This window comes from Onychostoma macrolepis, chromosome 21 (assembly GCF_012432095.1).
Source record: "Onychostoma macrolepis isolate SWU-2019 chromosome 21, ASM1243209v1, whole genome shotgun sequence".
NCBI classification, from domain to species: Eukaryota; Metazoa; Chordata; class Actinopteri; order Cypriniformes; family Cyprinidae; genus Onychostoma; species Onychostoma macrolepis.
The window spans coordinates 4,783,704-4,811,391 of record NC_081175.1 but is presented as its reverse complement, the minus strand read 5'-3'; the positions used below and the strand labels follow the sequence as shown (position 1 = coordinate 4,811,391).

At 37.1% G+C, this 27,688-nt stretch overlaps 1 protein-coding gene across 1 annotated transcript in view; it reads left to right on the top strand.

The window, feature by feature from the left end:
* The first annotated feature begins 1,165 nt into the window (after positions 1–1,165).
* The window catches only part of rad50 (RAD50 homolog, double strand break repair protein), a 35,915-nt gene continuing 9,392 nt past the window's right edge, over positions 1,166–27,688 (top strand). The window contains exons 1-22 of the mRNA XM_058758262.1: positions 1,166–1,300; positions 1,555–1,709; positions 1,885–1,968; positions 2,364–2,515; positions 2,963–3,148; positions 5,418–5,622; positions 5,874–6,002; positions 7,781–7,946; positions 8,331–8,524; positions 8,711–8,917; positions 9,158–9,340; positions 13,112–13,269; positions 13,974–14,149; positions 16,341–16,578; positions 17,619–17,808; positions 18,075–18,201; positions 18,908–19,101; positions 20,058–20,168; positions 20,345–20,437; positions 20,526–20,639; positions 21,823–21,950; positions 22,160–22,384. Coding sequence (XP_058614245.1) covers positions 1,581–1,709; positions 1,885–1,968; positions 2,364–2,515; positions 2,963–3,148; positions 5,418–5,622; positions 5,874–6,002; positions 7,781–7,946; positions 8,331–8,524; positions 8,711–8,917; positions 9,158–9,340; positions 13,112–13,269; positions 13,974–14,149; positions 16,341–16,578; positions 17,619–17,808; positions 18,075–18,201; positions 18,908–19,101; positions 20,058–20,168; positions 20,345–20,437; positions 20,526–20,639; positions 21,823–21,950; positions 22,160–22,384 — 3,389 coding nt within the window. The 5' untranslated portion in view covers positions 1,166–1,300; positions 1,555–1,580. The remainder of the gene's footprint in view (positions 1,301–1,554; positions 1,710–1,884; positions 1,969–2,363; positions 2,516–2,962; positions 3,149–5,417; positions 5,623–5,873; positions 6,003–7,780; positions 7,947–8,330; positions 8,525–8,710; positions 8,918–9,157; positions 9,341–13,111; positions 13,270–13,973; positions 14,150–16,340; positions 16,579–17,618; positions 17,809–18,074; positions 18,202–18,907; positions 19,102–20,057; positions 20,169–20,344; positions 20,438–20,525; positions 20,640–21,822; positions 21,951–22,159; positions 22,385–27,688) is intronic.

The following is a 27,688-nucleotide window of genomic DNA, read 5'->3' as shown; positions in this document are numbered from 1 at the left end:
GCATTTATTTGATAAAGTAACAACTGTAATACCGTGAAATATTACAATGGCTTTGGGGTAAAATATATCAAAGCATAACAGTGTCTTTGAGTATTTCCTACTTACAATATTTATTAATTCATCTTTCACAGTTTCAAGTTACTTTGATAGGCTATTTCTATTGACATTCACCAACAAATTGATTCTGCTTTTTCTCTCTCTCTCATGCCTCTACTCACTCTCTTCAAATTTAATTTAATTTGCAAATTGTTAACAGGTTTTTGTGTCTCTTCTTTTTCATATTAAGTGCGACTTGATCTCCATTATCTATAAACCTACAGTAGGCTGCCTACAAAACTGGTGTTGTTAAACTGAACATCCTTACATCAAACAGCACCACCATGTGGTATATGTGGTATAACAACGACAATAAAACTCATTAAACAACAGAATATGCCAAAATCACTGTGAGTTTGAAAATATATATTTTAATAAACTATAACTGAGAATAAGTTGTAGTTACGGCATTTTGTCGTTTTGAGAAGTCACCGTGATATCAAATGTGACTCCACAGACCACATATAACAAAGAATGTGCGTCAAACTTTTCTCCTGCTCCACATTGTCAGGATTTAGGCAAAATAATTGTGATTCTGGTTTGGAGTACTTACAGACAAGAAACAGCATGAGAAGGAAGGTTGTGCAGATCTGAGCGATTGTGTGTGGAGGTTTGCAGGTCCACCTGGAGCCTTCGAAACCCTTGAAGAGTGACACATTCCGACCTTTTCACACATGCTTCATGTTTTTCAGGGCCATATTTACAAACCAGGCTTTGGTAGTATTGACGTATTGAACTGACAAGGCGGAGAGTTTCATCTCATGAGCGTTTGATGTGTTTTTATAAGCTAAACGTGAGCTGCTAATAAACCATATTCGTTCTCAATCACAGTTCACAACTACAAAGCTGATATTGTTCAAAATAGCTACTACTTCCACAAATCCTGTTTTAATGTGGGGAGCTGTAGTACTTCAGTTAAGACAAGTTAATTAATTTAAATTGCATTTTTGTGGTCATAGCTTCGGGGGAAATAAGTGAATATCATTATTTTGCAATATTATGTAATTATAAATATATTTACTTGTATTTCAAGTATTCGTTGAATTGCTGTGCATTTTGGGATTTGTAGTTTCTTGATGTATCATGTGACGGCGACTTGAATGCGGAAGCGCATCACTGCGCCGACGCGGGAAACACACGATTGAGCTCGTGCAGTCAAAACAACACCGCACTTCTGTTTACGGCCTTGTTTATCCTGTGTGAGGTATTATAATAAAATGCTATGCTGTTTTATATCCCTTTTGATGTTTTTATATCTTTGTTAGCCCAGTTGCATTCTAGAACGACTGCATGAACGTATTATGAAACTACATATGCCACTTTTTTTTGCAACTTCACAGGATTTCATTAGTATAGCAAGAGATCGACAAGTTCATTTTCTAATCCCTGTTATTCAAAATGTAAAGTTTTAATTATGTGCACTGATTTTCACTGCATTTAATTTTATATCACTTCAAGGCTACAATTCAAAGCACTGGTCCAAAATGTCTAAGATTGAAAAGATGAGTATCCTGGGAATAAGGAGTTTTGGAGTTGAGGATAAAGACAAACAAGTGATCACCTTCTTCAGCCCTTTGACGGTCCTTGTGGGACCTAATGGAGCTGGGAAAACGGTTTGTATATTGCTGTCAGTCATGATACTGATAAACTGCATACATAGCCAATATGACACATTTATGATGATTAAATATTTATATATTGAAGTTCTACCTACCAATATCTGCATAATATAATAATAAACTGTAAATAAAGAAATAATATTGAACTATATCTTTTTGTGACTTGCAGACCATCATTGAGTGTCTCAAGTACATCACTTCAGGAGACTTTCCACCAGGAAGTAAAGGAAGCACATTTGTTCATGATCCCAAAGTAGGTCTTTGACAGGACTAATGCAAGTAAACAAACTGCAAGTTTGCATGTTTTAAGGCCCCTTCCCACCAATAAAGATAACTATATTAGCATCCACGCCAATGCACAATAAAGGTCTGTTTATTATAAACAGTCACTTTAAATGCTAGAACTCTTTAAAGCAGGAAGGGTTCTGATTGGCTGGAAATTTGTATCGCTCATCGGCTGAAAAAAAAAGTAAATTGAAAGTGATTCTAATGCTATCGTTCCTCTATGCCATTATCGTTATAGTTGTGGTGTTTACTCCTCAGCTATTCTTTTAATAGAACTATTTTGTATGACTTGGTTATTGTTTTTTGTGTGAACAAAAACTAACGATAACTACGTGTATTAATGCTAATGTTGGTCTGTTGTAGGATGCCCATGAGACGGATGTACGGGCACAGATCAGACTCCAGTTTAGAGACGTGAATGGCGATCCTGTGGCTGTCCAGAGGTCTATGCAAAGCACACAGAAGGGCAAAAAAACGGAGTTCAAAACCCTTGAGGGTGTCATTACAAGGTTCAAGTAGGTTTTGCATGTGTCATCATACTCTACTGTTTAAAAGTCATTTATTTGATTACAAATACTGTGATTGAAAAGCTGAATTTGCAGCAGACATTACTTCAGTCTTCAGTGTTATGTTTGCCACTCAAGAAACATTTGCCATTTTTATTAATGATGAAAACAGTTGCGCTGCTTAATATTTTAGTGCAAACCATAATAAAAAATTTTTTTAAGGATTCTTTAATGAGTACAAAGGGGGGAAAAACAGCATTATTTGGAATATAAATATTTTGTAACATTAAAAATGTTTTACTTAATTTTGATTAATCAAAAAAATATTAATTCTATTTATAGCATTTTTTACTACCAATTTTTTACTCCCACTTGGGCTTTGAAATTTGTACATTATGGCCTCTGTCTGAAGGACCACATTTGGCATTAATATGTCTGGACCTCTCTTTCTGTCAGGCACGGAGAAAAAGTGGGCCTGAGCTCTAAATGTGCTGAAATGGACCGTGAGATGATCTCAGCGCTGGGCGTCTCCAAGGCTGTTATCAACCATGTCATCTTCTGCCACCAAGAGGAGTCCAACTGGCCTCTCAGTGAAGGAAAAGCCCTCAAGCAGAAGTTTGATGACATTTTCTCAGCCACAAGGTATGTTGATCTGGACAACTGGTTTCTCCCTGAAGCCTCTGTCACTCAGTCATATGTGACCCTGGAACACAAAACCAGTCATAAGTCAATTTTCTGAAAGCTGAATAAATAAATTTCAATTGATGTATGGTTTGTTAGTACAATATTTGGCAGAGATACAACTATTTGAAAATCTGGAATCTGAGGGTGCAAAAAAATTGAAATATTGAGAAAATCACCTTTAAAATAGTCCAAATGAAGCAATGCATATTTCTAATTAAAAATTAAGTTTTGATATATTTATGGTTGGAAATTTACAAAATATCTTCATGGAACGTGATCTTTAGCTACTTAAAGGGATAGTTCACCCAGAAATGAAAATTTGATGTTTATCTGCTTACCCCCAGGGCATCCAAGATGTAGGTGACTTTGTTTCTTCAGTAGAACACAAACAAAGATTTTTAACTCAAACCTTTGCAGTCAACTTTATATTTCGTATTTCGGACTTTGTAACTCGATTTAACTCAACAATAGTGAGTTTGTCCATTCTGAGGGGAAAAAAGCCAGATGTGTGGGATATAACTCAAAAGAGAGAATGACCAGTTGATTTTTCTTATCAGACTTGTGAGATATAATCTCGGAATTGCAAGAATAAAGTCAGAATTTTGAAATATTGAAATTTAAATTTGAACGCTGCTGCCACTGCCAGACAAAATAAATAAATAAAATAAATAAATAAACGACGACAGCTGTAGTTAAACGAGATAAAGAGCGGACTGGACAGAAACAATCATCAGAAAAGCTGGCGTTTGCAGTGCACACTTCTTATCAGAAAAGGTTCAATAAAGTATTGTCTTTTGTTGTTATGGGTGCGTCTAAAGATTTCTTATGTATCTCAGTACTATGTCGTGTATGAAATAATGTCTGCGTGCATGTGTGTAAAACAACAAACTGACGATTTATATATAATCATGTGTAATTGTATATACATTGTTATGAGTAATTGTGGCTGGAATAATAATGTAGCTGTAAAAATGGTTGCCTGCTGAAATTGAAATATATATTACATCTTCATAGATACACGGTGAGTTTGTCTTTACTATACACGTTAGTTGTGATCACTCAAGCGGAGGTAACGTAATCCTGTCAGATCGTCCATCCTTTGAGTGAGTACAGGTCAGCCGATTTCGTCCGTTAAAAGTTAACCTTTTCAAATAACGCGGTCCCGGACAGTATGCAGGTATGCAGCCCTTACATATGCAGGTAAAAATCAGAATTTCTCAAGTTATTGTTAAAAAAAACAAGCTAACAGACTTCATAGCTAGCGTTAGTGAAGCGGTCAGGGGGATCTTTCCGCCACCACCGAAGCTCCGCCCACAGAAAAACGTCACAATGTTTACTAACAGGAAATTGGTCTATAGGACTGACAGACTACAGCGGTTTGAGTTAAAAACCTTTGTTTGTGTTCTACTGAAGAAACAAAGTCACCTATATCTTGGATGCCCTGGGGGTAAGCAAATAAACATCACATTTTCATTTTTGGGTGAACTATCCCTTTAATATCCTAATGGGAAAAAATAAAAAAATAAATATATAATTTTGACTCATACAATGTATGGTTGGCTATTGCTACAAATATACCCGTGCTACTTATGACTGGTTTTGTGGTCCAGGGTCACATATAATTGTTTTTCCTCCCTAAGGTCTACAATTTGCATCATATTTTCTTTTCATTTTACATCATCTCTGACTTACATTCTCTGCTTTCTTATTTTTGTCTTATCAATAATGTTTTTTTTTTTTGTTTTTGTTTTTTTGGAAATTTACTGTGTGTGTTCACCAAACCATTTTATCTCAAAGATTGGTTCTTGCTAATATCTACACAATATACAGTATGTTTTGTAAAAGCTCTTACAACAGTAGGTGGCGCTAAATGAGTGTTTATTAATGTGTTTTTGGAGAGATAGTAAATCTTTGCTTAGCTATAATATATAAGATATTATCTTTGCTCAGTTACAACTGAAACAGTGGACATTCAGTGAATTCATTATTTGATTAATTTGTGCAACCCCCCACTAATTATATATTTTTAATTATCCATAAAAATATATATATAGTTGAGCAGGCTAACTGAAATTAATTATTTGTTGAAACCCTATTAAACTAAATTTGTAGTTTTTCAGCTTCTTTTCTTTATCATTTCGTATGACTTTTCGTATGTTGTCTCTTACACATATTAAGGTAGCATCACAGATAAATGCCTGAAAATAACCAAAACCTTTGCTTGAAGGTACATTAAGGTATTGGAGACCCTGCGGACACTGAGGTTGAAGCAGGCCAGCATTGTTAAAACCTGCCAGACGGAGCTCAAGTACCTGAAACAGAACAAAGATAAAGCCCAAGAGATTAGAGAGCTGCTGTCCACTAAAGAGGCTCAGCTGGCTTCCTCTAAAGAAAGCGTCCAACGCATCGAGAGTCAGATTGACCCACTGGAGGTGAGACACAAAGAATTTGTGACACCAATTTTTATGCTGACTGGAAAGATTAAATGCCATGAGAATTTTTATTTTATTTTATTTTTTAGGTCTGTGGCAGTTAATTGTTTTGCAAAATGAATTTTTAAAAATGTATTTAATGTATGTGATTTTAATGGAGATTACGGTACCAGTTACAGCATATACCACAGTTCAGTTTTAAACCAAAGGCTTATGCATATTCTCCAAACACACTTTCCTCGTATTTTCAGAATCGAATGTTTGACATAGACAGCAGCCTCAGCAAAGTGATGAAGTTGGATAATGACATCAAAGCTTTGGACAGCAGGAAGAAACAGATGGAGGATGATAACCGGGAACTAGAGGAAAAGATGGAACAGGTAGCAACCCTCTACAATGCGAGTAAATCACTTGCATATGCGACTAATCTTCACTCTGGGCGACTAAATGATGTCTAATATTAGCCACTGGCTAATAAATTCTCAGATTTTACCCGCCAGTATGTGAGTTGGAGGCTAAGTATTGGTTTAGCACAGATATATTTTCACTCTCCGAACACTCTTGACTGAGCGCTTCAGAGTTTCACTCTCCGTCAAGCGATCTGTGCTATTTTTCATTCATCTCAGTGGATGCGCAGCGCACCTGTCTTTGACGTACCGTGAACTCTAGGCGCGCGACTCGCCGTCGCTTTGGTGAGAGCAGAGAGAGTCTTACATACATGCAGAATTCACGCGCAACATGTAAACAATATTCTTTGTTGTATTTTCCTGTCAAAATAGTTCCTTTGGATTTTTTCAGCTTTTAAGAACTGCCGGTTTCTCTGGTAGTGGGCGGAACTAATGCGCAAATGGCAATCTCATTGGCTGGCGCTCACCTATTATCGTCCCTGTTTTGATTTCAGCAAATCAGTTCGAGCGAACGCACACAACCTGATTAATATTCATGAATCCAGCAGCTTGTTAATCCTTAGTGCGTTTTATACTGTTCTTATTATCAGAATTCGTATTATTATTATTATTATTATTATCGTCTTATCAGTATTATTGTTAGTTTTTTCCCCTTTTTTTTTTTTACAGAAACACTGAATGACCAAAAAAGCACCACCACCAGTCCTAAATTCAGATAAAATGTCTATACATTCGTACGTGGTTACTAAGTTTTAATTCTAATTACTAAAGTTCTAACATTTAATAATACTTGATTATCATAATGTCATATTATAATGCTTGACTGACTGATGTTAAGAGTTTACTTTCAGATATTTAAAAAGCTGTACCATTTTACAAACACATACAGTAGGCTATATATATATATATATATATATATATATATATATATAGGCCTAGTATTATCAGTCTGGCGAGTAAACTAAAAAAATTACTAGCCAATGGCGATTCAATTGCCAAGGTGTCCATAGAGGGTTGGGTAGCCAAAATATATATATATATATATACACACACACAAAAAAAAAGTCATCAGTAATGAAAGTTTCACTACTATCAGTATTAGTCATAAATGCTAGATAATGATCATCTGAAAGCAGAGGAAGTGTTTTGCACTGAAAACATCCACAGGATGTTCAGTAATGGATGTCTACTTGTGACATTTTTCATTTATGAAAACAAGGTGTTTGCTTTTGCAAGCTCATCTTTCTATTCAAGTTCAGTCTCTTTCTCTCCTCAAAGATTTCTGCTGTATCTTTAAATTGTTCTAAAACAGAGACACATATTTATTATTAGTTAATATTAATAATATCTATTGGCAGTCGCGGCCTAATGGTTAGTGAGTCAGACTTGTCGCAGGTTCAAGTCTCAGTACTAGCAGTAAATGTATGTGGGGAGAGTGAATGTACAGCGCTCTCTTCCACCTTCAGGACCCACAATTGAGGTGACCTCGAACAAGGCACTGAACACCCAGTTGCTCCCCGGGCACCCCACTACTCGTTGCAGTGTGTATGCGCACTGTGCATTTGTACCTTCTGGTCTGGAGAAATAGTTTTTTTTGTCTGCATTACAGTGAAAACAAATACCATGTTTACTAAAAATATCAACTAAAGGGAGCATGTATATCCAAAAAACAAGAGGCTTAAGACAACGCCTTGCGCCACACCATTTGTTCATTCATTGAGGAACCCTGACTCTGTGTTGGGCTGTTTTAGGTGTTCCAGGGCACAGATGATCAGCTGCAGGACATGTATCAGAACCACCAGAGGACTGTGAAGGAGAAGGAACGGAGACTTACAGAGTGCCAGCGTGATCTTGAACGTGCCGGCCGAGAGTGCCAGAGGATGAACCGCAACAAATCTGACCTGCTAGTTGAGCAAGGTAGTCAGATTTCCCTTTATGCATCAGAGATTGATGTATGTATCTGTTTTCTAAATATCCTCAAATGGTTGTTTATTTGATTCTAATATTTTAAAAAGTCACTAGAAGAAAAATGTTGTGCTTTTGGTTTATATCACAGCCTGGCAAAACCATGATTTGCTACTTGCTACTGCAAATAAGAGGAAGTTTTTTTTTTTTGGAAGGTTCATGTAGGAGTACACTAGGGTTACAACCAATGAATATCTGTTCGATACTTCTTTTATTTCAATGGCAAAAAAAAAAACATTTTAATGCCACTTGAATGTGGCCAAGTAATTTTGCTCATATTGCCTTTTAGCAGCACATATGAAGAGCTGTTCATCATCAATTTTTGTTTGTTTGAAGGCCGTCTGCAGTTGGAGGCAGATAGACACACACAAAACATTAAAAGGAGGGACACCCAGGTCAAGAGTTTAGCATCTTTCCTGGAGTTGGAGGGTTATGACCGGACCCCTCTTAATGAGCGACAGCTCCAGAGCTTCCACAGACAAGTCAAAGAAAGACTGGATCAGGACACAGAGGCCCTCAACCAAACTATGGTATGGTTTGAGTAACACTTTGTAATAACTCTAAATATATTATATCATTGTGTTTGTTTATTTAGTGCTTAACAGAAAGTTAAAAAAGAAAATAATAAAATCAGACAAACTTTTTATTTATAATTTCAGTATTAGTATTGTAAAATGTTGCAATTTTTTAGTAATAATTTCTTAATTTGTTTTCAGCATGATATGCAGGAGAAAGAGGCGCAGAAGCAGCAAAGCATCGATGATCTCCGAGATAAAAAGGCAGGTCTAGAGAGAACCATTGAGCTGAAGAGAGACATACAGGCCAAGAAACAACAGGAACTGAAAAACATCAAGTCTGACCTCCAAAGACTGGAGGGCTCCTCAAGCAGACTACAGGAGCTAGAAACTGAACTTCAGAAATCGGTTAGGCCTGCGCTACTGCACTACACCACGCATGACTTGCTTTGAGCACGCAGATGTATTTGTATTAATGTTCTGTTGGTTTCCTCAACTGATTCCTTAACTAAAATGGCTAAATTTGAAAATAAATGAGTAAAATGTAAAACAAATAGAAATGTCTGACTAATCTGCATCTAACAGAACTAACATCAGTGGCACCTGTATTGCTTTAAGATATATCTCATAAAGTGTGTGTGTTTATAGGAGCGTGAGCTTGATAATGCCATGCAGGCCTGTACGGTGGACAGTCTAAAGGCAGAGGTGATTGAACTACAGAAGGAGAAAACTAAACTGGATCAGGCCCAGCGCAAGCTAGACCAGGAGATGGAATTACTCAACACACACACCGCGGCACGCACACAGATGGACATGCTCAAGAAGACCAAGGTGAGCTCACATACCATCACTCTTTTGTGCATTAGTGGCCAATCCCCACTTTAATGCCAAAAACAAATACAACAAACATAAAATAAATGTCTTTGGACAATAACACATCTGTACAGAAATCATCCAGGATAAATCTAATAATCTCCAGATTACGGTTGCCCAGTAGTGCACAACACAACGAAATTGGCGCAACAAAATGAAATTGGCACAACACAACAGAAACAAGCCTACTTATAACTTTAGAATCATTTACTTATAAGTATAAATAGGATCTAACTACTTTTTACAATTATTGCAAAGAAAATTCTGCTACTTTTACATAGTGTAAATCAAATCTATCGCTATTTTCACTTAGTGTAAACAGCACATCGCTGAGAAAATACTTATTTTGTCATTTAGTGTAAATAGCATCTATCGCCAAGAAAATACGCTACTTTCACTTAGTGTAAATAGTTATGCTAGTGGTAATGGACTAACAAAACCCTAATTTTGAACAATTTACCGTGCCATACAAGCAGTGACCCCGAATAGTCGAAGATTCGATGCTTCGATAGGATAAGTCTGATTTGACTGCCAATCTCACAGTTGAATATTTGCAGAAGTGTTATGAAACGAGGATCATGCCATTTTAGCAAGACAGGGGTGCTCAATGTCTGATTTCATGTACCGGCTTTCTCCCAATAAGTTAATAGACAGACTGTCTGTTATGATAATGCTGTAGGCCTAAATACGAATATGAATGTTTAATAAATATTTTAATGTGTGTGAATAAATCCAACCACCCCTGTGACAGATTTAAGTTTCACTTTCCGTGGTACATGACCGACAGAGGAGTGGCAGGGATTTAAATCTTTAACAGGACTCAAATTGACACAGGCAGAGTGAAAGACTGGATTTTTTTCGATCAGGTAGGGTACAAAATTTCAACATTTCAGTCGGTTCTAATTAGATTTTTGGATGCTGTGAACATAGGCGCTGAAAAACTCTATATTATCTGTTCACTATTGATATATCATATTGGCGAAACAGATCCAATCCATATTTGTGTTTGCACTCTGGAAAAAAAAAAATGAAAAGGTTTGTTTTTGTCCAGTGCAAGCTTGCGAATACTCTCATTATAACAAAACTTTATGAGATCGCGCGAAGACGACGAGAGACAGCTTTTTAGTGATTTTAAATGGAGTGCTCTTTGTGTACTTTCTAGGCTATATATAATCCATTCAAAATTTTTATGAAACTTTTATTTTTTGGCCACATACATTCTGCAAAGTTTTGAGAATGAGATGCGCATATTTATGTGGGATTCAAACTCAAAAGAGTAATGGACGGGGGAAAAATGTACATGAAAATTCATGAGCATTGAGAGCACACTTTCTAAAGCATCCTTACTATTTAATTCTGGAACCGGGACTAGATAAAACCAGCTGTGTTGGAGCAGTTTTCAAGGCAGCTCATATTTATGCGACTGCATGGAATTTTGTGGCAGTAGGCTATGCTTCAAAGCCAGCACATGCACACGGGCTTCATCGAATACTTCATGCATCTGTTGATTTCATCTTATGTGTGGATTATTTGGTGTTTTATTTAGTGCAAATCTTCAGTTCCATCAGTTCTGATAAGTAATAAACATCTATTAATCAAAACACAAAACATTATTTACATTATTTACTGGTAAGTGCTTACCAGCATCAATACATAGTCACAAAAACAAAATTCAACAACAATTCAACAGAATTCAACATTAAAAAGTACAACCTGATCCCTCTAATCGACTCCAAAAGCTCTACTAAAAAGGTACGATTTCAATTTAGACTTAAAAGCATCCACAGATGGGGAAGATTTAATATGCATTGGGAGAAGGTTCCATAAACGGGGAGCAGCCACTGAAAAGGCCCTATCGCCCCTTAGATTTTAATCTCGTTTTAGGAACATGAAGAATCATCTGATTCGAAGATCTCAAGTTTCTTGAATTTTGATAGGGAATTAAAAGGTCAGCGATATATTTTGGAGAAATGCCATGCAACGCTTTAAAAACCATCAACAAAACCTTGAATTGAATTCTAAATTCTACAGGCAACCAGTGTAAAGAAACCAAAACTGGAGTAATTCTCTCTCTCTTCTTTGTATGCGTCAAAAGTCTGGCAGCAGCATTTTGTACTAATTGAAGACGAGATAACTGACCCTGTGAGATACCTATATATGCAGAATTACAGTAATCGATGCGTGATGACACAAAAGCATGAATAAGAGTCTCCAGGTCTTTAAAAGAAAGAATAGATTTCAGTTTAGAAATAATTCTAAGTTGATAAAAGGCAGCCTTCACAACACTAGAAACCTGTTTATCTAAAACTAAAGCTGAATCCATTGTAACACCCAAATTCTTAACATGATCTGAAACACTTATCTTTCGTGTTGTGCGCTACTGAGCCACCATATCAGAGATAATAATATATGCCACAAAATTATTAATATTAATAGATGTGTATTACAGGGTTCGTATGGTCATTAAAAACCTGGAAAAGTCATGGAATTTTAAGACAGCAATTTCCAGGCCTGGAAAAATTTTGGAAAAATAAATTAACCCAGTAGGTGCACTCACAGTCACACCCAAAGCGCGTATACAGCTGCTTCGCGAGTAGTACCATATTAAGTTATTTTTTGCAGCTTGTTGTGCTTAAGCAGCCAAATACACACAAAATGGCCGTCCTGGCAAGCAGCTGTTTTTATATTAGTTTATTCAATTTTTGTATATTTTTGTGCCTGAATACTACTGTTAGACTGAAACAGTTTTCAAAACGAAATGAAGGTCCTGAGTTTAACTGATAATATTGGTTAAATAAATTACAGTATTCAGTGGTGATATGTTCTCTGTGTGGAGTAAAGTCTGGTGCAGTTGCAGCTTGTACTTATTATTTAAACAAATAGAAAGCAAACAAGTAGCATTAATAGTCATTTAGTTTTAGTTAACATCTGCTATGATAAATTTGAACAGATTTGTATTCTTATTGTAAATAAAAATGGAACATTAGGTTATGAATATGGATGAATATGGAAATTTATTGGTAAAAATGTGTACGAACCCTGGTATTAGTACTTCAGCACATTGCTTGCAGTATATAACTGCAACACCTAGATGTCAGTACATGTCTTTATATCAGTGGTGGCCAACGTTGGTCCTGGAGAGCCGCAGTCCTGCAGAGTTTTGCTCCAATCTTGATGATAACTTACTTGCCTGTCGCTTTCTAGTACCACTCAAGCCTTTATTAACTTGTTCAGGTGTGTTTTATTTATTGAAACTTTGCAGGATCGTGGCTCTCTGGGTCCGAAGTTGGCCATCCCTGTTTTATATGATTTGCTTGAGGCATCAAAATGATTTGTTTTGATATGAGTTAGAATTATAATTTAATTGATTTCTTTAAAATCATTATTTTATGCTTTTCTTTAGGTTATGTGCAATCTATGAAATAATTCCTTCAGAAAATGTGTTTATACAAGTATTTATACTACTTTAAAGCAATGTAGTATAAAAGCAAAGAGATTATAGCTATGTTCAGAATGGAATACCTCAATTCTACTCAGTAGACAGATATTCTATATATAAGGAATACTTAAATATCTACTACTATTGTCAAATGTTCAGAATTCAGTCAGAAAAAAATAGCAGGCAAATGCTTATATATATATATATATATATATATATATATATATAGCAGTTTTTATTATCAATGCTTATGCCAGACAGAAATAGTTTATCTCTGCTTTGGATTCCAGATGGAAAAAGAGGAGCAAGTGAGGAAGATCAAGTCGAGACATAATGAAGAGCTGGTGTCTCTGATGGGACACTTCCCAAGCAAGAAAGAGCTAGAAGACTGGATCTACTCCAAATCCAAAGAGATCAACTCCACCAGAGACCGGCTCAACAAAATGAAGTCTGACACACTTTTTAATGATTTGTTTTTCTACAAACATTTGTATAATAGTAGTTCTTTATTAGAATAAGCTAGAGAATGCCATAAACAATGATTTTTAGTGTGAGGTTGGAATATGTTTTGTGCAGGTAACAGATAATCTAAATGTCTACGTGATAAGCGACACATGCACATACACTGACCTTGATACAACAGAAAATACTGACATTTGCACAGCCACCCACATACTTAAGTAATATCTTTTCAAGACGTATACATAGTTTCGATTCCGGGTCCCTCTGGAATAGGTCATCTTCAGAGCAGTGGAACACGCATTGTAGTATTCAAATGGTGATGTTTAGCTTACACAGACAGGAATTATAAGTCTGTCTACACAGACATCACTAAAAATTCATATTAAAGAGTTGCACTTGTAGTAATGTACATGGACTGTTCATAAAAAAAGAAATTAAATAAAATTCATGTTTAATGTCATAGAATGTACAGTTTTGCAAATGCTTTATTTCCAAAATAAAACAATATATTTGATTTTTCTCCAGCTTACAGTAAATTCAGCAGTGGTGATCTTTTTTAGGATTTAAACATGTTGCCCTGTTATTGTAATGCACTGTGTTTCAGGCTTGAAAAGTATGAAAAATTAAATGTAAATTAGCATTGCTAGACAACAAGCCTCTTGAACAAAGATTTTCTTTTTTGTTTCATAGTAAGGAGCTTGCATCTGGAGAACAGAAGAAGACTCACTTTATTGCCGAAGTCAAACGTAAGGAAGAGCAGCTGGCCAGCTATGAAGAGAGACTTTTTAATGTGTGCGGCAGTCAGGACTTTGAGTCGGACTTGAACAAACTGGAGGATGAGTTGGAGAAGTGTTCCAAACAGAGAGGTACAAAAGTGTGTTCTGCTCTTACCAAACATTTTTGAGCTACACAAATATACATGTACATTTTCTGTGATAATTTTGGAGGAAAATCGTCAGAATGGCGCAGAATTGGTAATGGTACGTTTCGTACCAAACCATGCATAAACCCACAAGGGCCAGGGGACGCATTTCGTGAATGATGGCCTTTGAATTCTGCTTATGTTTGTGGATTTTGCAGATGAAGATTCTGTGTGGGCCTGGTTTATGGTAAATTACAGTTCATTGCCAGACAGGATATAGCTTTTTTTTTTCCAAGTACAGCAACTGTAGATATGAGGTAGCAAGCTGGTGACTGTAATGCGGTAGGTAATAATGTTACCCACACAGTTGAGGTTAAAGTGCCCCTATTATGGATTTTTGAAAATTACCTTTCATGCAGTGTGTAACACAGCTCTAAGTGAATGAAAACATCCTGCAAAGTTTGAAATCTGAAAGTCTTTCGGATGAGACGTTAAACCGAGGTCCTGACTCTCTGTGGTCATTAAAAATCCCATGGCACTTCTCGTAAAAAGAGTAGGGGTGTAACCCCGGTGTCCTGGCCAGATTCCCTCCACTGGCCCTTGTCAATCATGGCCTCCTAATAATCCCCATCCACTTGACTGGCTCTATGACTCTCTCTCTTCTCCACCTGTAGCTGGTGTGTGGTGAGCGCACTGGCGCCGTTGTACTGTGGCTGCCGTCACATCATCCAAGTGGATGCTGCACACTGGTGGTGGTTGAGGAGAGACACCCCCTGCATGATTGTAAAGCACTTTGGGTGTACAGCAATACACAATAAAGCGCTGTATAAATGCATCATTCATTCATTCATGAAAGCGAGTCGTTTTAAAACGAATCTTTAGCTGTTTCAAGGTGACGTCAACATGAAACATTAGCATATTTATGCCCGCCCACTTGTTGCGCACACAGACCCGGGAAAATTTGAACCCCCCCCTCCCTCAAACACAGTAGCGGGATTCCTGTGGGGAAGACGCTGTGCTCTGCACTGTGAGGGTAAATCCGTCAGGGTACAGTTAGGGTATGTCGAAAAACGTATTTTCTCCTCCAACTTCAAAATCATCCTACATCTCTGCAGAAGCACCGACCCAGTGTTTACAAAGTAAACATGCAAAGAGGGTCAAACACCCTTTGCAAAAAAAAAAGGTAAAACAACGTTGTAGTACGATCTTGAAGTTGGAGGAGAAAAGTGTTGTAGAAAAATACATACCCTGTCTTAAACGTTGTACACAGACAAAAGTACGCATGCGCATGCGCCTCACAGAGCTAGGTAAGATGAGCATTTGTGGTTAAAAAGTGTATAAACATTTTTGCAAAAAAAAGAAAATTACAGATGGTTTCGCTAGATAAGTTGTGACTGATAAATTCTTTGCAACTGAAGAAAGGGAAACATGAACATCTTGGATGACATGGGTGTGAGTAAATTATCAGGACATTTTTATTCTGAAAGTGGAGTAATTCTTTTAAAAACTGTTGCTGTCATGTACTCTGTACTGTAGCATGCTAAGTACGTATTTAGTTGTGTGTGTTGTGTTCGCTCCACGCAGCTTGTAGGTCTCCGTCTAACCAGCTCACAGCAATATCTGCTTGCTCGCAATTGTCTAGAAATGTGTCGATGAATAGTGAATGTTTGTCGTTGTTCTGATAAAGAATAGAGCAATATGTTGGTGTACAAACTGCAGTGCTTTATCAATATGTTTCTGCATTGGGCTAACGCATATATACCATAGCTGCTTGGGTAATGCTGATGGGCGTTCCGTTATTGACATGCGCTGCACGCAGAAGACCAATCACAACAGACTGGGTCATCAGACCAATCACCGCAGATTAGTGTCACGCAAAGAAGGGGTTTCGAAAAATGAATCGTTGAACGAACCGTTTGGGAGTCGTGAGAAAAAAAGTAAAAAATAAATGCATATTTTAAGACAATGAAAGTGTTTTTTTGACCTTGCATGCATGTCAGCCTGTTGTTGGGGACTCCCAAAACCAAAATATGAACCTTTCATAACCCATAATAGCGGCACTTTAAGTAGTTTTTACCAGTTTCATTACCCTGTTTGTGCTAATTCAGAACATCTCCAGTTTACAGTCTTCCATGTTCTTAATGTGATTCTCAGTGTCTTTTTCTCTACTCTGTCCTGGATCGTTTTCTGAGCAGCTATGCTGGCGGGTGCCACAGCTGTGTACAGTCAGTTCATCAGTCAGCTGACGGAGGAGGGCGAGCCCTGCTGTCCTGTGTGTCAGCGTGTGTTCCCGTCAGAGGCAGAGCTCCAGGACGTCATTAATGACATGCAGTCCAAGCTGCGGCTCGTCCCAGACAAACTGAAGAACACTGAGCATGACCTGAAGAGGAAGGAGCGCAGGCGTGATGAAATGATGGCACTAAAGCCCATCAGGCAATAATTATTTTACATTTTTTAAATTATTTTAAATTATTTTAAATCTGTCCGTGCTTTCATCTTTATATTTATCTATCCCAGGGCTCCTCAAATCTGGACCTCGAGATCCACTTTCCTGCAGAGTTTAGCTGTAACCCTAATCAAACACACCTGAACATGCTAATCAATGTCTTCAGGATCATTAGAAAATCACAGACAAGTGAGTTTGATCAGGGTTGGAGCTAAACTCTGCAGTGGATTGGACCTCCAGGGTAAGATTTGAGGAACCCTGATCTATCCTCTGTTCATCCATCCTTCCATTTTTACTTTACCTATATATCCGTCCATCCTTCTCCTATTTGCCACTACATCCATGCATCCATCCTACTGCTTTTTTGTCTCCTCATCCACCACCACCAGTGTGCAGCATCCACCTAGATGATGCGACAGCAGCCATAGTGCGCCAGAACGCCCACCACACACCAGCTTACTGGTGGAGAGGAGACAGAGTGATGAAGCCAATCAGTGTATGGGGATGATTAGGAGGCCAATTGACACATTTGGCTGGGATTTTTAATGACCACAGAGAGTCAGGACCTCGGTTTAACGTCTCATCCGAAGGACGGTGCTTTTTACAGTATAGTGTCCGCGTCACTATACTGGGGTGTTAGGACCCACACAGACCACAGGGTGAGCACCCCCTGCTGGCCTCACTAACACCTCCTCCAGCAGCAACCTAGTTTTTCCCAGGAGGTCTCCCATCCAGGTACTGACCAGGCTCAACCCTGCTTAGCTTCAGTGGGCAACCGGTCTTGGGCTGCAGGGTGATATGGCTGATATTTAACCCTTTATTCATCCATCCATCCATCTTTTTATCCCTACATCTATTTAGCCATCTTTTTACCCTTTGTTCATCCATCTGTTTACTTATTTAACCCTTTATCCATCCATCCATCCAACTACCTATTTACCTTTTCATTCATCCTTCATATTCGTATTAAGACAGCTTAAGATATTGATGAATAATTTTCTAACATGTCCATCTCCTGTACTGGTAGGCAGTCCTTAGCGGAGCTCCAGGAGAAAGAGCTGCCAGAGCTCAGAAATAAACTCCAGCGTGTGAATCGAGACATTGAGAAGCTGAAAGGAGACACTGAGGAGCAAGAGACACTGCTGTGCACACTGATGTCTGAGGAAGACACAGCCAAGGCCTGTCTGCAGGACATATCACTCATGGATCGCTATCAGGTCTGAGCTCATTTCCATTTAGTCCAAACACAGAAGATAAAATCCAATTAAATACAGCACATCAGTACAACACAACATATACTTTGAAGTCTTATTCATCACCTAGAATACTCGGAATAATTCAATATTGTTTTTCTTATTAAATATACACTGTAATGCAAATTTATAGAGCCTTGCATCTGGAAACAGTATTCAATATGTCACGACTTAACAAGCAGTATATTTATCCACCTGTGCATAATCAAAATGTTTCCTATTTTCTGTAGCTTGACCTGAAGGATGTAGAAAGGAAGATCGCTCAACATGCAGCCAGGCTTCAGGGAGTTGACCTCAGCCGCACCATGCAGCAGGTCAGCCAGGAGAAACAAGAGACCCAACACCGCCTGGACACCAGTACGTTCAGCAGTTTATTTAGAATAAAAACTTCTGTGAATCTCAAGTGAATATATACTACCATTCAAAAGGATCTGTAAGTTTTTAAATCTTTTATGCTCACCAAGGCTGCATTTGTTTGATAAAAATTTGAGCAAAAACAATAATATAATGAAGTATTATTACGTTTAAAAAAATGTATGTTTTGTTTTTTATTTTAATATGAAGTTTAATTTATTCCTGTGAAAGCGGAACAGAATTTTCAGCAGCCATTAAAAAAAAATTAAGTAAACTACATTTAATGTGCATGTTGCTGAACAAAAATATGAATTTCTTTAAAATAAAATTATTGACCCCAAATATTTGAAGTCATGTACATTGTTTTAAATATTTGTCATTGTTATTTGCTGTTTATAATCTGTTTATATTAATATATAAGGGAAATTGTACAGATTAGGTACTATAAATGGCAGCTTTAAAAATATTTTCAATCACCTTTGCCTTCACTATTTAATTTTTTAAGTAGTTCTTTGCAGTGAATATCTTAATAAATGAGAAAATGATGGGCCCTCAATTCATAAAAGTCATAAAAACTGCATGTATTATTGTCACACTTCAGGACTTGTTAACTTTCCAAAGTATTTCATGCAAAATCAATTCTATAACATTTATTAAAACTGTTTTAAATCTGTGTGTTCAATTGATGTTTGTTCATTTGCTACTGTAGCCTGCAGTAAGATCGAGCTGAAGAGGAAACTGATCCAGGACCAGCAGGAGCAGATCCAGGCCTTGAGGAGCAGCGTAAATGAGATTCGTGGAGAAAAGCTCCAGATCTCCAGCAATATGCAGAAACGTCAACAGTTGGAGGAGCAGTGTGTGGAGTTCTCCACCGAGATCCAAACCCTTCACAGAGACATTCGAGTGAGGAGCGCCCACTCTGCTTTAATGTGCCTTTTTATTTATAAAGATAAAAGTTTCAATTCATAGGTTCACTGAGTCAATAGATGACATGAACACCCTCCAGGTCTGACGATTACGAGCGGGTAGTCAGTCTTTCATGTTTGTCAGTCTGAGAAGTCAGCAGTTACCAGCTGTATTGCATTGTAGTATACTGTTCCCACAGTGTCAGCTACAGATGCAGCACTGAGTAACCTATTATGTTTGTTTAAGGGCAAGGAGATGCATAGCTTGCCACACAGTGTTGACGCACACATTCACACAGTAAATTACCCTAAAATTACAAGAGTCAGGCACAAACGTGCTGTTCACACAAGCAACAACCCTTCGTCTTTTTACTATTAAGACAATTCAGTACCACCCTGGAGGGGTGTATGTAAGGTACTGACATAGAATCTCGTTTTCTACTCCAGAAACCAGCGAGTTGGTTCAGTAACCTACAAATGCCCTAAAAATATGCACTGCTTAATTTGTACAAAGTAAAACTTTCTTTCACAAAAGTAATGAAAATTGTCATATACACTAGCGTTCAAAAGTTTATGGTCAGCAAGATTTTTTTTTTAAATTAATACTTTATTCAGCAACAATGCATTAAACTGATTAAAGTGACAGACTTTTACATTGTTACAAAAAAACCAATTAAAATATATTGTTGAAAAACATTATTACAGTTTACACAAAAATATTAAGCAGCACAGCTGTTTTCGAACTTGATAATAAGAAGACATGTTTCTCGAGATCAGCATTTTAGGTTTTTCCATCACAGGAATAACTTAGATTTGAAAATATTTATACATTTATATAAAAAATTTAATATTTCACCAAATAAATTGGCAAGCATAAAATAATTATTTGAAAAATAGAACCCAACTTTTGATCAGTATAATCATATTGTTATTGTTGTTTAACATGTTTGTTAGGATGCAAAGGAGCAGGTGTCTCCTCTAGCTGCCACTCTGGAGAAGCTCCAGCAGGAGAAACAGGACCTTGCTGAGCGCAGGAGACAGAAACAGGAAGAAGGACAGGAAAAGGTGTTGTTTAATTTGTTTTTGCATTAGTGTTTTGTTTCATCCGACTTATATTTTCTTATTACTGTGAAATTATTTACCTCAATGTACTACATCAGAGATTGTGGATATTTACTTTAATGCAAGATGAAGTCATTGCTAATCATCAGAGATGACTAAACCTTTATGCTTTCTTTTAGATAAATGCAATCAAGGAAAAAGTTAAAAACTTGACCCTCCTTGAAAGAGAGATTACCAAGTACATAGAAGAGGGCAAGGACAGCTACAAAGAGGTACAACAGAATGATCTGTTTAGCTCTCGTTTCCTATGTGCAATTTATTTTTCCATTTATTTTCTTGTTTACTTTTTGATTTCTTTAGCAAAAAGAAACTGAGCTACAAGAGGTGGACAAACAATTACACGAGGCTGAAAATCAGCGAGAGAAGATCAATAAAGACATTGGCAACATTCGACAAGACATTGACACTCAGAAGGTGCCAAACAAAGCGTGTTGTGTTTTTGCTTTTATTGTTGCATAGGCCTATGTTTTGGTGTATATACTTCTAATACTGCGCTCACGTACACATCAAAAGTGCTGAAAAATGAATCACCAAAAACTAATACCATGCAGCTAACAGCATTTCAAGAAATCGAAATGTCAGTGAATTGTCTCTGACATAAATTTATAATAATATTCACACCTGTGAAGTTAGGTGGCTGATGACATGTACAATGTCCAAAAGTATAATTCTTGGATTTAAAATCGCATTTAAACCTGGAAATAAAAGTTTAGAAAATGTTCAAACAGAAATGTTTAATGTAAGATCAAGAAACATTTAATATTCTAAATTTTTTTTCTAGGTCACACATCGGCTGTGTTTACACTTGGCATTAACATGTGATCGCCGTGATCTGATCAGGCAGATTGGATCATCAGTCAATCAGGACACGGCGCATTTACACTTAGCAACATCAACTGACTTCTCATTCTGGATAACCAATCGGATATTTCTTTCCTGCGCAATATTTAAATAAGTCTGCAGAGGATATCCCCTGTGCAAAGTTAACCTGAAGTGGTGGGATTTTTTTTGAAAACCATTTTCAGTCATGGGACATTTTACAAATCAAAATAAGTGTACGAGTCTCACTAGCGCTCCATGACCTGGTGTTTTCAATCTCTCTTCTGACAGTTCAGGAAAGAGGAGAGGGAAAGAGGGGGTGGATTTTTGCGTGACATTGACCTGCGAATGCAGACATGATGCCTGGGTTGCATTTACATTACACTGAGATCCGATCACAATGCGTCCACGACTACATCTTGACCAGCACACGCTGATCAGATAACATTCAGATCAGAAGCATGTTTACACTTGCCGTCTCAATGTGTATGTGGACAACATCTGGATACAGGTCACATGTTAATACCAAATGTACACGCAGCCATCAAGTAAGCATATTGAACACTTGTAGCATCAGAATTCTTAAAATCTTCTGACCTCTTAATTAATTGGATGCAGTTGTCAGCTGCTAATTTGAAATGATACTATACCAACTGATTAATCATCTGAGACCACTTGTCTGAATGTGTATTTTATCGTAATATGGTTACTTTTTCCCCCGAAAATAAAGCATATGTCTTTCTATTTTATTTGTGGTTATGTGATTGGTTTTTAACAGGTTCAAGAGCGGTGGCTACAGGACAACTTGACCTTACGAAAGCGTGTGGAGGAGCTGAAAGAGGTGTCCAGGAAACGTGAAGACTTGGTTAAGGAGATGGGCAATATGCAAGTTCTGCAACTGCGCAAGTATGTGATCACATATTATAGCTACAAAGTATCATTTAGGAAGTCCTGACAATGTTTGACACACTTTCAGAAGCTCAGAAGACTTCAAGTGCCGAGTATGCTCTATAGTTAACGTAACTCTAATCAATCTGCTGTTAACTAGTTTGCATTGATCTTTACAAAGTACAAAATGAATGTGTATCTTAAAAAGTCTATCTTCTGTTGGCAAGTGAGCGGCGAGAAGTGGAACGAAAGTTGGAGGACCTAAAAAAGAACCGCAGTGTGGCTCTCGGTCGACAGAAAGGCTACGAAGACGAGATCCTCCGTTTTCGTAAAGAGCTCAGTGAGGATCAATATTGCCGGGCCGAGGATCTCTACAGAGACCAAATGATTGTGATGAGAACAACAGAGTTGGCCAATAAGGACCTGGACATCTACTATAAAGCCCTAGACCAGTAAGTAGGTTTTGTTATCAGGGGTTTTCTGAAGGGTAGTTTCAGGTAGCGGTTTGTTAGAGTGTCTAGGGTTGGTTTTGATGTGGTTCAGCAGACAGTAAGCAGCAGTAATCAGCAAAAGGCCATATGCCCTATTATCTAAACTAAAGGAAGTCTGACTCAGACTTTTAGCCCTAATGATGCAGTTGAATCATCACTAACTGGTGGGCTTCATCAAAGGGACTCCCCAAAACCAAGGATAAAATGCTTACCATAGCAACTGTTGCAACCATTGTAACAGTCATTTTGCCATCTTTAGGTGTTGACAGTATTAGAAAAAAATCTATTGCAATATATACAAAATTAGGTCCAAAACAATCCATTATAAAATATATACATTTTTATAAATTTATTGTTATTACTCAGAAACTACTGAAAAATTGTTTAACAGATTCTTTTTATACAAAATGATTTACATATGAGAAACATAGCGATTTTTCATACAAGCGTGAACAATACTCGCAGTACTGAAATCAGGGCTCGCTAAATTTCGCAGTTCCTAGTAGCCCTTTGGGCAGGCACTCTTCAGAGCTTGGTAGCCTAAAATGAATTTAACTAGCCCGAATAATATAGCCTTTTTTCTTTTCTTTTTTAATGTAGAAAATTAGATGGGAGTCAAAACCTCAGTCAATCTTCTTGTCAATCCACCGGTTCACATTTACAACTGCATGTTTGCTGTGTATAAATTTGGGTCGATTTTCACATTGGTGAAAAACATTTCAGGCTTATTGAAAATACAAATTCACTCTCTGCCAGCAGGTGGCGCATTTGGAATGGCAAAAATATAGCGGTTTCCCCAGTAACTGCAGTACACAGTGCTCAGCTCATATAGAGTCATGGTCAAAAATATTGGCACCCTTGGTAAATATGGTCAAAGAAGGCTGTGCAAATTCATCTGCATTGTTAATCCTTTTGATCTTTTATTTAAAAAAATCACAAAAATCTAACCTTTCATTGGATAATAAGAATTTAAAATGGCGGGAAATATCATCATGAAATAAATGTTTTTCTCTAATACACTTTGGCCACAATTAGCGGCACCCTTTTATTCAGTACTTTTTGAAACCTCCATTTGCCAGTTTAACAGCTCTAAATTTTCTCCTATAATGCCTGATAAGGTTAGAGAACACCTGACAAGAGATCAGAGACCATTCCTTCATCCAGAATCACTCCAGACCCTTTAGATTCCCAGCTCCATGTTGGCGCTTCTTCTCTTCAGTTCACTCATTTTCTACAGGGTTCAGGTCAGAGGACTGGAATGGCCAGCAGAAGCTTGGTTTTGTGCTCAGTGACCCATTTTTGTGTTGTTTTTGAGGTTTGTGTTTGGATTATTGTACGGTTGGAAGATCCAAACATGGCCCATTATAAGATTTCTAACAGAGTCAGTCACTTATTGATTTTTTATCTGTTGGTATTTGATAGAATCCATGATGCCATGTGTCTAAACAAGATGTCCAGGACCTCCAGCAGAAATATAGGCCCACAACATCAAAAATACAGCAGTATATTTCATTGTACACATGGGGTACTTTTTATCCCTGTGTTCACCAAACCCATCTTGAGTGTTTGCTGTTAAAAAGCTAATTTTTTAAGTTTCATCTGACCATAGAAGCCAGTGCCATTTGAAGTTCCAGTCGTGTCTGATAACTGAATATGCTGGAGTTTGTTTTTGGATGAGCGAGGAGAATTTTATTGAAACCCTCCCAAACAACATGTGGTGATGTAGGTGCTGTTTGACACATTTTTTTTAAAGGTTTTCTGACCCCGAGACTAGGGTTGGGTACCGAACTCGGTACTTTTAAGGGTACCGACCGAATTGCGTCGGTACTACCGAGTATCGATTCCCATTAAATCATTCGGTACCAAATTTCGGTACCTGAGAACGCTTTTAGGCGCATACAAGAGAGAGAGAGAGAAGGCCCTGTGACATGATGTCACCCCTGCAACTCTTTAAAACACAACACACAGGGCAAACCGAAATGTTCTGAAGTGTGCTTACATTTCTAGGGTCATATGGTTTCCGCAAAGAGGTGGACAGGATGGCGGAGTCATAAAAAAACGGAATTTACTCTATAGCGCGGAATGCCACGGAATTCGTCAATTTTTGGATGAATAAAAGAAGCTCTGTCACTTAATTCAAATCGCGATATGAACTAGTGTATGTGAATATTAAAACGCAAATAGACGGTTTAAATATGAATCCTGCATGTTCCGCTAGCCTCGGTATGTATGAATGGCAGAGACGCGATTTTGTTTACTACACAAATACTGAAGCACACGTGAACTCATGGTGAATTTCGGACTTTGCACTACATGAACACATGAACTTACAGGCTGTGAGAGTCACTTCATGAGAATTTTATCGTTTCATTTGAGAAAACTAGCATCATATCATACTGTATACACACAGAAACTTCAGGGCAACCTGTCAAAATAAAAGTGCGGTTTAACATGTAACATAAATATATTACTCTTGTATTACTTTTGTACAGTATAATGAACGTTTTTATATATTCCATTTACTGACAGATTTAAATAAAACAATTAAATGATAAAAAATAATTATTACAACCACATTAACGACTTAATTCTAGAAAAAAATACAATTATTATTAAAACTTTTTTTAAAGGAATATTCACACAATTTTTCTACCATGTATTAATTTTAACAGTAAACCTCTGTTTGTTTGCCAAAAAATAAAAGGGTTTAATGCCTTCATTTGATTATCAGAAAAAATAAAACACGAATTTCTGGAAGAAAAAAAAAATAATAATAATTGTAGGGCCCTTTTGTTCAAAATGTTGAAATTGAGAGTTTTGGACTTATTTTTTCACTGAAATAAATGTTTTTGTTATTACACAGAGAGTAAAGTACCGAAAAAAGGTACCGTTGGGTACCGGTACCGAAACAGGTACCCAACCCTACCCGAGACTCAACTATTTTCTGCAATTCTCCAGCTGTGGTCCTTGGAGAGTCTTTAGCCACTCAAATTCTCTTTCTCACTGTGCATTAGGGCGATATAGACACGCGTCCTCTTCCAGGCAGTTTCGTAACATTTTATGTTGATTGGAAATTCTTAATTATTGCCCTGTTGGTGGAAATGGGAATTTTCACTGCTCTAGCTCTTTTCTTAAAGCCACTTCACTAATTTGTGAAGCTCTATCATCTTTTGCTGCACATCAGAAATATATTCTTTGGTTTTTCTCATTGTGATGGATGATTAAGGGAATTTGGGCTTTGTGTTCCCTCCTATTTATATTTCTGTGAAACAGAATTATCCTTATTTATAGGATAATTTCATGTTCATAATCACCCTGAAGTTCTCAAAATTGCGAATATGAATGGGAATGTACTTCAGAGATATTTTATTCATAAGAATTTCTAGGGGTGCCAATAATTGTGTCCAACGTGTATTTTTCTGAATTTTTTTAAATAAAAGATCAAAAGGTTTAACAATGCAGTAGAGCTGCACGATTCTGGATAAATTGAGAATCACTTTTTTTTTTTTTGTCTCGAATTGAGATCACGATTCTATGGAAGCAGAATAATGACAATAGTTTTTGAAACATAAAGCATGCTGAATTCCACAAATCGAAAAAAAGATGCATTGCAATTAACAGTGCTTGCATTTTAATGCCTTGTATTTCCAGGGCTTGCATTTTTAGGTCCTGAAATTTAACATAGTTGTTTATTTAAGCTGTGAATATTTCAATCCAAAATATTTCACACACATTTTCATAATTAAAAATTCAATAATTCATATTCACCTTCCAGAATTCACTTCCAAAATATTCAATCTGTTTAAAAATACGATGTATAATATTCGACAGGGAAATTTCAGTCATTTTATTTCACTTTCCAAATTCGCTGCCACAAATTTAGTGGTTAAAATTCGGCAGAAAATTCAGCGTTGCACATCCGGGAACCGCAGGAATAGCAGTAGAGCACCGATGCATGATCTCCAGCTGCTGTCAGCCGCTCACCAGCTGGTGGCGCAAGCGGCTGTTGATGAAGGCCATATGTGGATCAAGTCACTCATTTACAAAAACTGATTTGCAGAAATGGAGCTAGCGCTAGAAGTTTTGATTATCGGGGCCAGTATAAACATGTGGAAACGCTGATTGTGTGTATGTTTAATTCAACATTTTCGCTATTTCCCGTAGCCTATATATAAGCAGCTTTCTCTACCACAAAGGAGATTATAATGCTATTTTACCCAACGCTGAAGTACAGAACTAACATTACATCTGAGGAAGACATATATTGCTTTCGGTTGTTTAGTTTCTGTAACTCTGTATCATGGCTTGTGTGACGCTGTGCTGTAATACTGGGGTTCCCCTCATACGTCACACTCCAGGATTCCCCAACGACGCGTAACTCACCACAGTGAACTAATACAGTGATATAAGACCTCAGATCTCAGAATACACTTTATTGATGATTATGCAAACTATATACAGGCATGCAAATGAGGTCAGAAGAAAGCAACGCGCTGCATTTACGTTTCCCTTACCACTGATCTATAGTCGACAGTCCTACAAAGATATCAATACCACGATTAGTTTTAACAGTAAGCAACTACTTTATATCAACATAAAAAAGGAGTTCAAAACCGCTTAGATGTATTTGTGCAGAAAATGTAAACCTGAGAAAGCATTGTCGCGCTATCGCACCCAAGGGGCCGTCTGACAATTCCACCAACTGGGTTAAAACGTCCAATGTATTTAAATTAAAATGACTTTTAACATTTAAAATAACACAGTCAAATTGTAAAGCTTGTAATTGCTCATAATGATTTACTACAGATGAGATTTTGCCAATATATATACTGTATGTACACAATTATTTACATATAAAAGATCCCTGGAAAGGTTTTTTTTTTCATGTTCCAATGGTTGTAGTACATTGCTAGATACAAAACAACTGTGTGATCGTTATTATTGATGTTGGTAATTGTTGGTAAAAAAACTACAATAATTCACCAAAAGGGTTTTTCATTTACCACAGGTTGTAGTACGTTGTGAAATTTTGCCAATATCTCCCTTACTTTATGTACAATTCACTTTTTTCATTTTTAAAACAAAAACAAAAAAAATCTGTAAGACCTCTAAAGGAATTGTTCATTTTCCAAAGGTTGTAGTATAAAATATTGATGTACTTTATGTACATTAAGGGAGGTATTAGCAAAATTTCACCTATAGTAAGTGAGTCTAGTCACTAGGAATGCACTACAACTTTTGGAACACGAAAAATCCCATTTTGGT